Genomic DNA, 15074 nt, shown 5'->3' with positions numbered 1-15074 from the left:
CCCTGGTCATCCTTACTGCCTCTGATCTGGCGGACATGCTTCGTTTGTAAATAATGTCTGAGAGTTAGAGTGCCCCTGGCTATCCGTACATTTAAAAAAAACTAGAAAATATGGCCGTCTGCTTTGTTTATTATAAGGAATTTGAATATCATTTATCCTTGTACTTTTACTTTTGATACTTTTACTAAAGTATTATTTTACTGGGTTACTTTTACTTGAATAGTTTTCCATTAAAGGTATCTTTACTTTTACTCAAGTATGACAATTGGGTACTTTTTCCACCACTGGAAAAAAGCCAATTGCTCCGAAACGGGATTTCTAGAAGTGGGATGATAACTTGATCCTCGCTTGCCGATTCGAGGCAAAAATTGGCGCCCACACATCAGTGTTTCAATGGATAGGCTACGTAAGAATGATAGGCTGTTCGAAGCTACTGTACATTTGAAGATTTGAGAGAAAGTTAAGTCTGAACTCTTGAGAGCGACTTTATAACCCACCCCACGGGAAACTGAATGTAGGCTACTATTGAAAATGTGGAGGTCCTACTGGACAGCGTTGAGTCTGTCGTGGACATTATTCATCTGCAGAAATTATGCACACGAAAGACAGTAAGTGGTTGACCTAATTTTATTGTAAATTAACATGTTGCCATTTTTACTGTAATAAGCAAAACCACCATGCTTCACCTCTGTTCACACCAAGTTTAATGGAACAATCACTGCCTAGTGTGTTACTTTTACAAATAGCATTGTTTTGTAATTCTATCGTTTTTGATCATTAACGAGAAGCTGCATTTTGCATTTAAGAAATGAATACTAGGTTGTTGGAATGACATGCATTTATCAAGGGTGTTTGTTCATTATGCCATGAATGTGAAACAATGTATTAAACTCACTTTACACGTTCAGAGCCCTATTTGCGGTTGGATCGATGGTGCTGTCCGCCCGTTATCACTTGGAGTTAAAAAAATAAAGTCGTTTGTATATAGGTCCCTATGACTGCTCTTCTACTGCAAGAAGTGTTTTAGAGGTAATTTACAAAAAGATAGTCAGATTTGCAACTTTTCTGTTTACATTATCCTTGGATGTGTTTTCACTAGTTACCGCAAACACAAGTAAAAATTGGCTATATCCTAAAAATGTATGAAAACAACAATTAGTTATTTTTTTTAAAGGTTAGGTTAGACATAATGTTAGCAGTGTGTCAGTCAGTGCTAGACTTGGACTGAAATAGGTGCCGGACCGTTTATATTTAGGTGCAGGAACTCCACAATACTTTTGAGCTAATATTCTATAAAACGAAAAGTCGCTCAAGCAGTTGAACATTTGAGGTGCCGGTACTCCGCTCCAGTGAGCTCCTGCCCAAGTCGAGCATTGGAATTTAAAGTTAAGGTTAGGTTTAAAATGGGATTTTAAAAAGATAAATTGCAAAAATAGGTTTAAGCATAATTATGACTTTGTGGCTATGGTAACTAGTGACGATCCTTGTATATGGTGCGGCTAAAAACTAATTCCTGCTTCATTTGAGTGCAGCTATAAGCATACCGTAAATACCATAGTACATAGACAAACAAAATAAGGATAGAAATTCTAACTATACAGGAGCTTCTCATTTTTAAATCATTTTGCACATGTTTTTGCACACTTGATTAACGCAATGATTCACAAACGTGTGGGTATTTTAAGCCTTTAACTTTCAATTACTGGTATTGAGTTAATTGTCTCAGGAACATCTCTATGTATTGGCCAATGACAGGCTTTGGTCGGCCATATTGGCACTACCCAGAAAAAGCAGTCATCCAAATCAAAGTTTATTGGTAGTGTACATAATTAAGCATTTTTCTCTGCACCCGCTATAACATCTGCTTATGTTACTAGCTCCTCACAATGCTGTATAATGTCAAACAGGTACACACATAATAAAAAATATATTTTAAAAAATCTAAGAAATAAAGAAATGTCGGAATGAGTCCAATTAACAACCCAAATAGCACTGTAACAGTAATCTAAATGTAATCTATACGTACAGTGCATTCGGAAAGTATTCAGACCCCTTTACTTTTTCCACATTTTGTTACGTTACAGCCTTATTCTAAAATTAATTAAATATTTTTTTTACTCATCAATCTACACACAATAGCCCATAATGACAAAGCGAAAACAGGTTCAGAATTTTTTGCATATTTATTACAAATAAAAAACAGAAATACCTTATTTACATATGTATTCAGACCCTTTGCTATGAGACTAGAAATTGAGCTCAGGTGCATCCTGTTTCTATTAACCATCCTTGAGCTGTTTCTACAACTTGATTGGAGTCCACCTGTGATAAAGTCAATTGATTGGACATGATTTGGAAAGGCACACGCCTGTCTATATAAGGTCCCATATTTGACAGTGCATGTCATAGCAAAAACCAAGCTTTGAGGTTGAAGGAATTGTCCGTAGAGCTAAGACAGCACTGTGTCGAGGCACAGATCTGGGGAAGGGTACCAAAACATTTCAGCAGCATTGAAGGTCCCTAAGAACACAGTGGCCTCCATCATTCTTAAATGGAAGAAGTTTGGAACCACCAAGACTCTTCCTAGAGCTGGCCGTCTGGCCAAACTAAGCAATAGAGGTAGAAGGGCCTTGGTCAGGGAGGTGACCAAGCACCCGATGGTCACTCTGACAGAGCTCCAGAGATCCTCTGTGGAGATGGGAGAACCTTCCATAAGGACAACCATCTCTGCAGCAGTCCACCAATCAGGCCTTTATGGTAGAGTGTCCAGACAGAAGCCACTCCTCAGTAAAAGGCACATGACAGTCTGCTTGGAGTTTGCCAAAAGGCACCTAAAGGATTCTCAGACCATGAGAAACAAGATTCTCTGGTCTGATGAAACCAAGATTGAACTCTTTGGCCTGAATGCCAAGCGTCACGTCTGGAGGAAACCTGGCACCATCCCTAAAGCATGGTGGTGGCAGCATCATGCTCTGGGGATGTTTTTCAGTGGCAGGAACTGGGAGATTAGTCAGGATTGAGGCAAAGACGAACGGAGCAAAGTACAGAGAGATCCTTGATGAAAACCTGTTCCAGAGCACTCAGGACTTCAGACTGGGGCGAAGGTTCACCTTCCAACAGGACAACGACCCTAAGCACAGGCTCCCCATCCAACCTGACAAAGCTTGAAAGGATCTGCAGAGAAGAATGGGAGAAACTCCCCAAATACAGGTGTGCGACGTTTGTCGCGTCAAACCCCAAAAGAGTCAAGGCTGTAATCGCTGCCAAAGGTGCTTGAACAAAGTACAGAGTAAAAGGTCTGAATAAATGTGATATTTCAGTTTTTTATTTTTCATACATTTGCTAAAATGTATTAAAACCTGTTTTGGCTTCGTCATTATGGGGTATTGTTTTTAGATTGATGAAGATTTTTTTTTTTTTTTCATTTTACAATAAGGTGTAATGAACACGATGAGAGACAGGGAGCTGGTTTCAAGCACAGGGCGCAGCAGGTGTTTATTTGTACAGGACCACAGGAGGAGGCAGGTAGCTGGGTCCAGGGGCAGTCATACAAAGGGGGTCCAAAAAGGCAACAGTACAGGCAGGGAAAAGGTTAGTAACGTCGTCCGGGAGATCAGGCAATAGGTTGATAACAGGAAATCCAATAGGCTAAGGTACATGCAGGGAATAGGCGTCGATAGTGAGGCAGGCTCCGAAAAAACAGAGCTCCGAAAAGAAGTGTGTCACAAAACAAACAATACCTCACAATGATGGGGTGCAAAGAACTGAACTAAATAGTGTGTGATAATGACATACAGGTGTGTGAACAGGTGATCAGAATTCAGGTGATTGGGATCTGGAGAGTGAGCTGCGTTCAGGGGATCTATGTGTTTGAGAGTGTGAGCTGGAAAGTGAGCTGCGTTCAGGGGATCTAAGTGTTTGAGAGTGTGAGTTGGAAGCAGACGTTACATAAGGCTGTAACGTAACAAAATGTGGAAAAAGTCAAGGGGTATAAATACTTTCCGAATACACTGTATGTATGTGAATGGTGTGTATGGACAGTTAAGACAGCATGTGAATAGAAAAGTTGTGTATAGCAGTAGTTATATAGGATGATCCATGACTAGAATACGGTATATAGATATAAAGTGGGTAAAACAGTAAACATTATTAAAGGGAACAGTGTTCAATGACTCCATAGGAATTAATTTAATTCTACAGTATTTCAATTAAATGTTTCAAGGACAAAATGACATGTATATAAGTTTTTTTGTTGTTGCCGTGGGACAGTAACATTAGTACTTTTACTTTAAGGTAAATGTTTTAATGTATTTCTTTATGTTATGTTTACCTAACATAATATAATTTAAGATTGTATTATGGTGTCTGTAATAGAATAAACATGGCAAAAACAAATGTAGACATTAAAAATGATTTTTTGCTTATAAAATATTTTTTACGCTGGGGAAGTGCTGTGATGGAGCTGTGTTGGCTTCAAAATAGAGCCCCCTGTCAGTCATCTAGTGTATATATAAAATCATTGGGTGTGGGAGAGCCATTGACTTTACACTACCACTCAGAGGGGGCTACGTAGTGTAAATGTCACCCACAGTACTTCCGGAGGTACAGTGCATTCGGAAAGTGTTCAGACCCCTTGACTTTTCCACATTTTGTTACATTAAATCGTTTTTTTCCTCATCAATCTACACACAATACCCCATAATGACAAAGCAAAAACAGGTTTTTAGACATTTAAGCAAATGTATTTAAACATATTTTTAATGAAATTTCATATTTACATAAGTATTCAGATCCTTTACTCAGTACTTTGTTGAAGCACATTTGGCAGTGATTACAACCTCAAATCTTCTTGGGTATGACTACAATCTTAGCAAATCAAATTGTATTTGTCACCTTACAGTGAATTGCTTACTTGCAAGCCCTTAGCCAACAATGCAGTTTTAAGAAAATACCCCAAAAAATATAATAAAAAAAAGGTAAGAGATAAGAATAACAAATTATTAAAGAGCAGCAGTAAATAACAATAGCGGGGCTATATACAGGGGGTACCGGTACAGGGTCAATGTGTGGGGGCACCGGTGTCGAGGTAATTGGAGGTAGGGATGCAAATAGTCTGGGTAGCCATTTGATTAGCTGTTCAGGAGTCTTATGGCTTGGGGGTAGAAGCTGTTCAGAAGCCTCTTGGACCTAGACTTGGCGCTCCTGTACCACTTGCCGTTTGGTAGCAGAGAGAACAGTCTATGACTAGGGTGGCTGGAGTCTTTGACAATTTTTAGGGCCTTATTCTGACACCGCGTAGTATAGAGGTCCTGGATGGCAAGCAGCTTGGCCCCAGTGATGTACTGGGCCGTACGCACTACCCTCTGTAGTGCCTTGCGGTCGGAGGCCTAGCGGTTGCCATACCAGGCAGTGATGCAACCCGTGAGGATGCTCTCGATGGTGCAGCTGTAAAACCTTTTGAGGATCTGAGTACCCATGCCAAATCTTTTCATTCTCCTGAGGGGGAATAGGTTTTGTTGTGCCCTCTTCACGACTGTCTTGGTGTGCTTGGACCATGTTAGTTTGTTGGTGATGTGGACGCCAAGGAACTTGAAGCTCTCAACCTGTTCCACTACAGCCCTGTCGGTGAGAATGGGGGCGTGCTCGGTCCTCCTTTTTCTGTAGTCCACAATCATCTCCTTTGACCTTGATCACGTTGAGGGAGAGGTTATTGTCCATCCACCACACGGTCAGGTCTCTGACTTCCCTATAGGCTATCTCATCGTTGTTGGTGATCAGGCCTACCACTGTTGTATCATCAGCAAACTTAATGATGGTGTTGGAGTCGTGCCTGGCCATGCAGTCTTGAGTGAACAGGGAGTACAGAAGGGGACTGAGTGTAACTTTAGTCCGTTCCCTCGCCCCGACCCGGGTGCGAACCAGGGACCCTCTGCACACATCAACAACAGTCACCCACGAAGCATCGTTACCCATCACTCCACAAAAGCCACAGCCCTTGCAGAGCAAGGGGAACCACTACTTCAAGGTCTCAAAGCGAGTGACGCCACCGATTGAAACGCTATTAACTAGCTAGCCATTTCACATCGGTCACACTCACCCCCCTTTCGACCTCCTCCTTTTCCGCAGCAACCAGTGATCCGGGTCAACAGCATCAATGTAACAGTATAACTTTAGTCCGTTCCCTCGTCCCGACCCGGGCGCGAACCAGGGACCCTCTGCACATATCAACAACAGTCACCCACGAAGCATCGTTACCCATTGCTCCACAAAAGCCACGGCCCTTGCAGAGCAAGGGGAACCACTACTTCAAGGTCTCAAAGCGAGTGACGTCACCGATTAAAATGCTATTAGCGCGCATCACTGCAAACTAGCTATCCATTTCACATCGGTTACATGAGCATGCACCCCTGAGGGGCCTCCGTGTTGAGGATCAGCGTGGCGGATGTGTTGTTACCTACCCTTGACCCCCTGGGGGTGGCCCATCAGGAAGTCCAGGATCCAGTTGCAGAGGGAAGTGTTTAGTCCCAGGGTCCTTAGCTTAGTGATGAGCTTTGAGGGCACTATGGTGTTGAATGCTGAGCTGTAGTCAATTAATAGCATTCTCACATAGGTGTTCCTTTTGTCCAGGTGTGAAAGGGCAGTGTGGAGTGCAATAGAGATTGCATTATCTGTGGATTTGTTGGGGGCGGTATGCAAATTTTAGTGGGTCTAGAGTTTCTGGGATGATGGTGTTGATGTGAGCCATGAACAGCCTTTCAAAGCATTTCAAGGCTACAGACGTGAGTGCTACGGGTGGTTAGTCATTTAGACAGGTTACCTTATGGTTCTTGGGCACAGGGATATGGTGATCTACTTGAAACATGTTGGTATTACAGACTCAGACAGGGAGAGGTTGAAAATGTCAGTGAAGACACTTGCTAGTTGGTCAGTGCATGCTCGGAGTACACGACCTGGTAATCTGTCTGGCCCTGCGACCTTGTGAATGTTGACCTGTTTTAAGGTCTTACTCACATCGGCTGCGGAGAGCGTGATCACACAGTCATCCAGAACAGCTGATGCTCTCATGCATGTTTCAGTGTTACTTGCCTCGAAGCGAGCCTAGAAGTTATTTAGCTCGCCTGGTAGGCTCGTGTTACTGGGCAGCTTTCGTCTGTGCTTCCCTTTGTAGTCTGTTATAGTGTGCAAGCCCTGCCACTTCCGACGAGCGTTGGAGCCGGTGTAGTACGATTTGATCTTAGTCTTGTATTGATGCTTTGCCTGTTTGATGATTTGTCAGACGGCATAGCGGGATTTCTTATGAGCTTCCGTGTTAGAGTCCCGCTCCTTGAAAGTGGCAGCTCTACCCTTTAGCTCAGTGCAAATGTTGCATGTAATCCATGGCTTCTGTTTGGGGTATGTATATACAGTCACTATGGGGACAACGTCCTCAATGCACTTATTGATAAAGCCAGTGACTGATGTAGTGTACTCCTCAATGCCATCGGAAGATTCCCGGAACATATTCCAGTCTGTGCTAGTAAAACAGTCCTGTAGTTTAGCATCTGCTTCATCTGACCACTTTTTTATAGACTGAGTCACTGGTGCTTCCTGCTTTAGGTTTAGCATGTAAGCAGGAATCAGGAGGATAGAATTATGGTCAGATTTGCCAAATGGAGGGCAAGGGAGAGCTTTGTACGTGTCTCTGTGTGTGGAGTAAAGGTAGTGGAGAATTTTTTTTCTCCCTGGTTGCACATTTAACATGCTGATAGAAATGAGGTAAAACTGATTAAAGTTTCCCTGCATTAAAGTCCCCGGCCACTAGGAGCACCGCCTCTGGGTGAGCGTTTTCCTGTTTGCTTATGGGTGTATACAGCTCATTGAGTGTGGTTTTAGTGCCAGCATCGGTCTGTGGTGGTATGTAGACAGCTGTCACGTCCTGACTATAGTTCTTATGTGTTTTGCTTGTTTTAGTGTTGGTCAGGACGTGAGCTGGGTGGGCATTCTATGTTGTGTGTCTAGTTTGTCTGTTTCTGTGTTCGGCCTAATATGGTTCTCAATCAGAGGCAGCTGTCAATCGTTGTCCCTGATTGAGAATCATATATAGGTGGCTTGTTTTGTGTTGGGATTTTGTGGGTGGTTGTTTCCTGTCTTTGTGTTTTGTCTGCACCAGAAAGGACTGTATCGGTTTGCCACATTTGTTATTTTGTTTTGTAAGTGTTCACGTTTATTTGTCGTAATTAAACATGTTGAGCACTGGCTACGCTGCGTGTTGGTCCAATCCCTGCTACATTCTCTCTTCTCGTGAAGAGAGGGAAGGCTGCCGTTACAGAACCACCCACCAAACTCGGACCAAGCAGCGTAGTAACGGGCAGCAGCGGCAGCAGCAGCAGCAGCGGGACCAGGAGAAATGGACATGGGAGGACGAGCTGGACGGAAAAGGACCCTGGGCAGAGCCAGAGGAATATCGCCGCCCCAAAGCAGAGCTGGAGGCAGCAAAAGCGGAGAGGCGGCCGTCAGAACCGCCCGTCTGTCCCGAGCCGTTAGAGCCGTCCGTCAGTCAGGAGCCGCTAGAGCCTTCCTTCTCGTGAAGAGAGGGAAGGCTGCCGTTACAACAGCTACGAAAAATACAGATGAAAACTCTCTAGGCGGATAGTGTGGTCTACAGTTTATCATGAGATACTCTACCTCAGGCGAACAAAACCTTGAGACTTCTTTAGATATAGTGCACCAGCTGTATGCATAGGCCCCCGCCCCGTGTCTTACCAAAGGCTGCTGTTCCATCCTGCCGGTAGAGTGTATAAACCGCCAGCTGTATGTTGTTAATGTCTTCGTTCAGCCACGACTTGGTGAAACATAACAAATTACAGTTTTTAATATCCCGTTGGTAGGATATACGTGCTTTCAGTTCGTCCCATTTATTTTCCAGCGATTGAACATTAGCTAGCAGGATGGAAGACAAAGGCAGATTAGCCACTCGTCGCCTGATCCTCACAAGGCATCCTTTTCCGCAAAATCTCAGTTTTCTTCTCCAGCCAATGACGGGGATCTGGACCTGGTCGGGTGTCTGTAATATATCCCTCCTATCCGACTCATTGAAGAAAAACTCATTGTCTAATCTGAGGTGAGTAATCTCAGTTCTGATGTCCAGAAGCTCTTTTCGGATTTAAGAGATTGAAGCAGCAACAATATGTACAAAAAAAGATACAAACAACGCGAAAAAACTAACAAAATAGCATCCCCTCTGGCGCCATCACTGCCTCACACCTGTATTTAGGGAGTTTCTCCCATTCTTGTCTGCAGATCCTCTCAAGCTCTGTCAGGTTGCATGGGGAGCGTTGCTGCACAGCTATTTTCAGGTCTCTCCAGTGATGTTCGATCAGGTTCAAGTCCGGGCTCTGGCTGGGCCACTCAAGAACATTCAGAGACTTGTCCCGAAGCCACTCCTGTGTTGTCTTGGCTGTGTGCTTAGGGTCGTTGTCCTGTTGGAAGGTGAACCTTCGCCCCAGTCTGAGGTCCTGAGTGCTCTGGAGCAGACTTTCATCAAGGATCCCTCTGTTCTTTGCTCCGTTCATCTTTCCCTCGATCCTGACTAGTCTCTCAGTCCCTGCTGCTGAAAAACATCCCCACAGCATGATGCTGCCACCACCATGCTTCACCGTAAGGATGGTGCCCGGTGTCTTCGAGACATGACGCTTGGTATTCAGGCCAAAGAGTTCAATCTTGGTTTCATCAGACCAGAGAATCTTGTTTCCCATGGTCCGAGAGTCTTTGGGTGCCTTTTGGCAACTCCAAGCGGGCTGTCATGTGCCTTTTTCTGAGGAGTGGCTATCGTCTGGCCACTCTACCATAAAGGCCTGATTGGTGGAGTGCTGCAGAGATGGTTGTCCTTATGGAAGGTTCTCCCATCTCCACAGAGGATCTCTGGAGCTCTGTCAGAGTGACCATCGGGTGCTTGGTCACCTCCCTGACCAAGGCCCTTCTACCATTATTGCTTAGTTTGGCCGGACGGCCAGCTCTAGGAAGAGTCTTGGTGGTTCCAAACTTCTTCCATTTCAGAATGATGGAGGCCACTGTGTTCTTGGGGACCTTCAATGCTGCTGAAATGTTTTGCTACCTTTGCCCAGATCTGTGCCATCAAAACAATCCTGTCTCGGAGCTCGACGGACAATTCCTTCAACCTCGTGGCTTGGTTTTTGCTCTGACATGCACTGTCAACTATGGGACCTTATATAGACAGGTGTGCGCCTTTCCAAATCATGTCCAATCAATTTAATTTACCACAGGTGGACTCCAATCCAGTTGTAGAAACATCTCAAGGATGGATAGTGGAAACAGGATGCACATGAGCTCAATTTTGAGTCTCATAGCAAAGGGTCTGAATTATTATGTAAATAAGGTATTTCTGTTTTTTATTTGTAATAAATTAGCAAACATTTCTAAAAACCTTTTTTTGTTTTGTCATTATGGGGTATTGTATGTAGATTGATGAGGGAAACATTTATTAAGGCTCTAAACGTAACAAAATGTGGAAAAAGTCAAGGGGTCTGAATACTTTCCAAATGCACTGTACTGTGGGAGACATCTCTTAAATAGAGATTTGAATCTAGATCCGTCTCTTTACACTACACAATTATCTCTCCTGGACCTAGTTTGTGCTGTCAAAGTGATGTAGTGTGAAGAGGCCCTAAGGATGCTATCTGTCGGGCTGCTGTCAACAGTATTCCAGAGACTAACTGTGGAGAAGTCTGCTGTGTTAATAATTTCAAAGGGTTACAAGCTGTGCTGCCAAATGCTCCAGAGTCGAGCCCAGCCCACCACACCATTGAGATCGCTATGGGACTAATACCAGCTTTACTAACAAAAGAACGTCAGTCCTCAAGCACTTGAGACTGAGCTCTTTGGAGGTATGCAGAAACCACTGTGACGTTCAATGCATCATTAAAATAAGCATGGTCCTCAGCACCTGACGCAAGCTTATCAAAAAGCTGGTTGAACTTGCTGCAGATCAAACGCTGAGAGTCAATTTTCTCCTATTATCTTTCTATTCCCAAAGCCCCATTTTCCAAGGGAATTTCTCATGACTCTGTGTGACTTAGATTGCCTCTGCCCCCCAAGCACTGTAATGTTAACCACCTGATCTGATACTAATACATGTAATTGGGTTGGTGGATTCAATGCTCATTCTAATTTGGTTGATCTTGAGAAAAGTTTAAAATGGGAGCTCCCAGGTCTGGGAAAAAAACTATCACACCTGAATGACACAGATTACTTTTTGATAATGTTATCACATTTTTGTTCATTTTAACTTGTGAAAAAAGTGAAATAAGCATGTAATAATGCACTAGTAATAGTCATGTAATAGTGTGATTAAAATTCCATATGGAACCTTAGTATGCCTCCAAACTAAGGTCGGTGAACTTCTGTAACTCTTTAAAATGCAACTGCCAGTGAACCCCTTGCGCCGCTCTCATTTATGGTGGTCCTTTGCCAACCAGTGGTAAAAATGTAATTGAACTTTCAGAATGTTTATGTGCTTCTGCGGATGACCTTTGGCCTCCGACCCTTCTGACAGCCGTCTTCCCTCGACTAAATGTTAGAGTTGACTGTTTTTAATCTTGGTCATTATGTTTAAAAAACAACTAGGTTACATCAGAAGTGGTGCCAGACCACCCAACGAGAACACTAGAGCAGAGCTCTTTTGGCTGACATGTACTGTGTCCCTGCTATCCTCGCAATTAAACCTGATCTCACTTTGCAAATCCCTTGAGGACTCTGTGTGTGCGTGTGTGTGTATAGATACTGCCTTGTGTAACATCATAAACAGCCATATTTGGAGGCCAGGAGGAGGGTTAAGCTGGGGCCGCTGGTGTGTTGATATTGGGTGTTGCTGCTTGCTCGAAGCATACTGGAATAAGAATGATCTACCTATCAGAAAATGAAAAAAAAAACAGCAAACACCAAATTTGTGAACCCCCGGCTGAAAGTTTCTATGATGCACTGTCTGTTGACCAACACCCCTCTCATTCCTGGACACTAGGGGTTACCTAATCGCTGCTCCTTCAGTGTTCCGCGCTGGTGTGGAGGAGGCCTTGAGTGTCACAATCTTCAACGCTGTGGAGGAGACGCACGTCCAAGTCCAGCTCTCTGTGAAGGGTGAGACAGTGGCGTACAGCCATGGCACAGTGCTAGGTGAGGACTCCTCCCCCCCCCCCCCCCCACACACACAAGCTAACATAGGAGCACACACCACCATTTCTTATACTGAGAGTGCACACACACTTACAGGGGAACACACAGCATGAGGCTGATTGACCTGTCAGGTGGAGTGTATACTTCTGACCTCACAGGGCCCTTAACGGATGTCGCTTTTGTTAGGGGGTTTATTGTTAAGCCTGGCTTGTCTAACCAGGCTATTGTGTATCTATGTGGGATTTGTTTGACAGCAGTACAAATAGATGGGACTTCAGCGCTTCATTGAAAGAGCCTGCAGCTGTATCTCCTGCAGAGAGTGCATCACTCCAGTTCCACTGGTTTTTCTTTACTCTGGCAATTGATTGATATCCTTGATTGGATTGTCACTAGTTACGACAGTCATAAAGTCAAAATTGGCTTTATCGTAAAAATTCATGATTTTTCTTTTTTAGGGTTAGGCATAAGGTATGCAGTGTGGTTATGGTTTGGTTTAAAATCAGTTTTTATTTATAGAAATTTTAGAAATAGGCGGGGTTTAGCCATAATTATGACTCTGTGGCTGTGGTAACTAGTGACGACCCCTTGATTGGCCTGAAATTCAACAGAACTGTTTATTGTGATGTATCAAAGGTTTAACCAGGCAGTATTTAACTAAGGTTCTTGATTACTGTAAACTGCAAGGATGGAAACCAGTATACATTGTGGAACTCAAGGCCCGGTGTTGACACAAGTTAATGTTCTTTGATCAAACCACACAATCACAAGAACTCAAATCATTTTGATCAGAATATTTTGCCTTGTTTTGTGTGATTTTATTCATTTTTTTCCATTTCAGACAAAGGCACAATCAAATTAAAGGTGAGAGCGACGTCATTGTGTCATTGTGTTTGTTAATTGTTTTTTATCTTTGTTGTGTAGTGTTGTGAATAAAAACATAATTGTTGTTTCAAGAGTGTAAAATGGTTGTGGCTCCAGCTGCACAGTAGTGAGATCCCAGTCAGTTTGTCCATATTCCACAGATGACATGCAAAACAACACTAACATAATTTGTATGTGAACATCTGCCTTTTTGCACATTCATTTGGAATAAGGTAATAGCCTCAAATATAATATGCAACAGCTGTTGACGTGCATGTAAGGGTCTGCAGGCCCCAAAGGCTGGAATGGATCAATCCAACATTCACGACTTGATTCCTCCACTCCCTCTAACCCCCACCCCTGTCTTTATCAAATATGGTCTCGTATTGTCCACTGTGGTTGCTAGGCACTTTAGCAAGGGCTTTGCCACTGGTCTGTGTGGTGTTGTGTTAGGTACCGCATCCTGAAGATATATGTGCCCTTCCTGGTTTCAGGTTCCTCGTGGTCTGAGGGGTCAGGCCCATCTGAAGGTGTGGGGGAATCGCCACATCACTGAGGGGGGATATATCTTCCACAACTACACCACTGTCACTGTGGACAGCAAGGGCACAGCCGTCTTCATCCAGACGGATAAGCCAGTCTACAAGCCCAAACACAAAGGTCTCAGCCTTCCAGGCCCTTCCAGTAGCAGCCATTGTCCCACTCATAAACCTCTACTGTAGATATATTTATTCATAGGCCATTGTGTGTTGTAAGAAGCCAGTCTTAATAGCAGCCCAGGAGAAAAGCTAATGACATGACATGGATTGTTTATTGCACTACATTAGAAATGCATTGAAATGGGTAATAATCTGTGCCTCTCTCAATCCAGTGCTCATCAACGTGTACTCTGTCACTCCGGATCTGAGGCCGGTCAATGACAAGGTAATGCACCCAGTCTCTCACATCAAAGCCAAGACATCACACCCACTTACAGGAAATTAATGGGATATGAAATAGGAGAATCAGGTGTGTTGACCTAATGTTTATCAGTGGGCCTTTATTCCAAGCAGCTGGCCTCCTCTCCTTTGATGTGTTATGGCTTTAAATGAAGGGTGGCATCAAGCTAGTTTTCCCACACCTATTTTTCCAACATTCTGTCAGAGAGTAGTGAAGTGGGGGAAACCTGGCCTGAGCCTGAATGCAGACTAAATGTACAGTAACCTATTTACCGCCACAAAGCTTGCCATTCCTGCTAGAATTTTTAGAAATGTCTCCAAATATATAGTTGCCGCTGTGTAGACAGTGTGTTTATTGATGGCTGGAGCTATAAAGGTCTGCTGCTGGCAAAGGCTAACGCTCACACTCACAGATGGATGATTGTTGGAGAGGGGGGAGGAGGTGGAGATATTTTGCCATGTGGCTGTGCAGTTTGCAGTTTGTCTAATGTGTGTGCTGTCCTTGACAATTTTTTTTATGCTTCTTCTTCTCCTGGTTGCAGATTGAGGCCTACGTTTTGGTAAGTGGAGGGAGGGACCACCCGGACCTAGAGGGAGGGCCATGGGACACTGGGGGTTTAGTCTCCCAACCCCAGGCAGGAGATTACAGGGCAGGGAGGGCTCACTTTGATAACAGGCCTGGGCTTTGAGCTCCAGCCTGGCCCCTACATCTTGCCCAGCTAATGCTGCACACTCCTCTCTCTCTCTCTGTCCCTCTCACATCCTCTTGTGCTCTGTCTGCGGTATCTTTTCAGGGCAAATATGCTGCTTTGTGTTAAGATGTCCGAGGGAGCTCTGGAAACAGGCTCAGCTCAGTGACTAAGAAACTGTGTAGTTGTTTGTGTTATTCTGTCACCTGCAGCCTGCAGTCCCTTGGCCCTCTTGGTCAGGGAAGTGTCTGTGCGAGTGGTTGCAATTAACTGATTGACAGCCGTTAGTGTTAGTCTTTCCCCTCGAGTCAGAGCCAGGTCAGTGTATGTAAGAAGTAGCTTACTGTAGGATTTCATCACGCAGGGGTTACCCCCAATATATTTATTAGCATAACCCTTACATAACTTTACTCATGAG

General features: G+C 43.9%; 1 protein-coding gene across 2 annotated transcripts in view; it reads left to right on the top strand.

Moving 5' to 3' along the window:
• Positions 1–317: 317 nt before the first annotated feature.
• LOC129855150 (C3 and PZP-like alpha-2-macroglobulin domain-containing protein 8) overlaps positions 318–15074 on the top strand; it is a 64547-nt gene continuing 49790 nt past the window's right edge. For both annotated transcript variants that reach the window (XM_055922518.1, XM_055922520.1), the window contains exons 1-6: positions 318–608; positions 12017–12168; positions 13007–13029; positions 13524–13689; positions 13901–13953; positions 14510–14527. In XM_055922518.1, coding sequence (XP_055778493.1) covers positions 532–608; positions 12017–12168; positions 13007–13029; positions 13524–13689; positions 13901–13953; positions 14510–14527 — 489 coding nt within the window. In that variant the 5' untranslated portion in view covers positions 318–531. The remainder of the gene's footprint in view (positions 609–12016; positions 12169–13006; positions 13030–13523; positions 13690–13900; positions 13954–14509; positions 14528–15074) is intronic.

The sequence above is a fragment of the Salvelinus fontinalis genome, chromosome 5, assembly GCF_029448725.1.
Source record: "Salvelinus fontinalis isolate EN_2023a chromosome 5, ASM2944872v1, whole genome shotgun sequence".
NCBI classification, from domain to species: Eukaryota; Metazoa; Chordata; class Actinopteri; order Salmoniformes; family Salmonidae; genus Salvelinus; species Salvelinus fontinalis.
The sequence above is the reverse complement of the archived record's forward strand: the minus strand, read 5'-3'. Positions and strand labels throughout refer to the sequence as shown.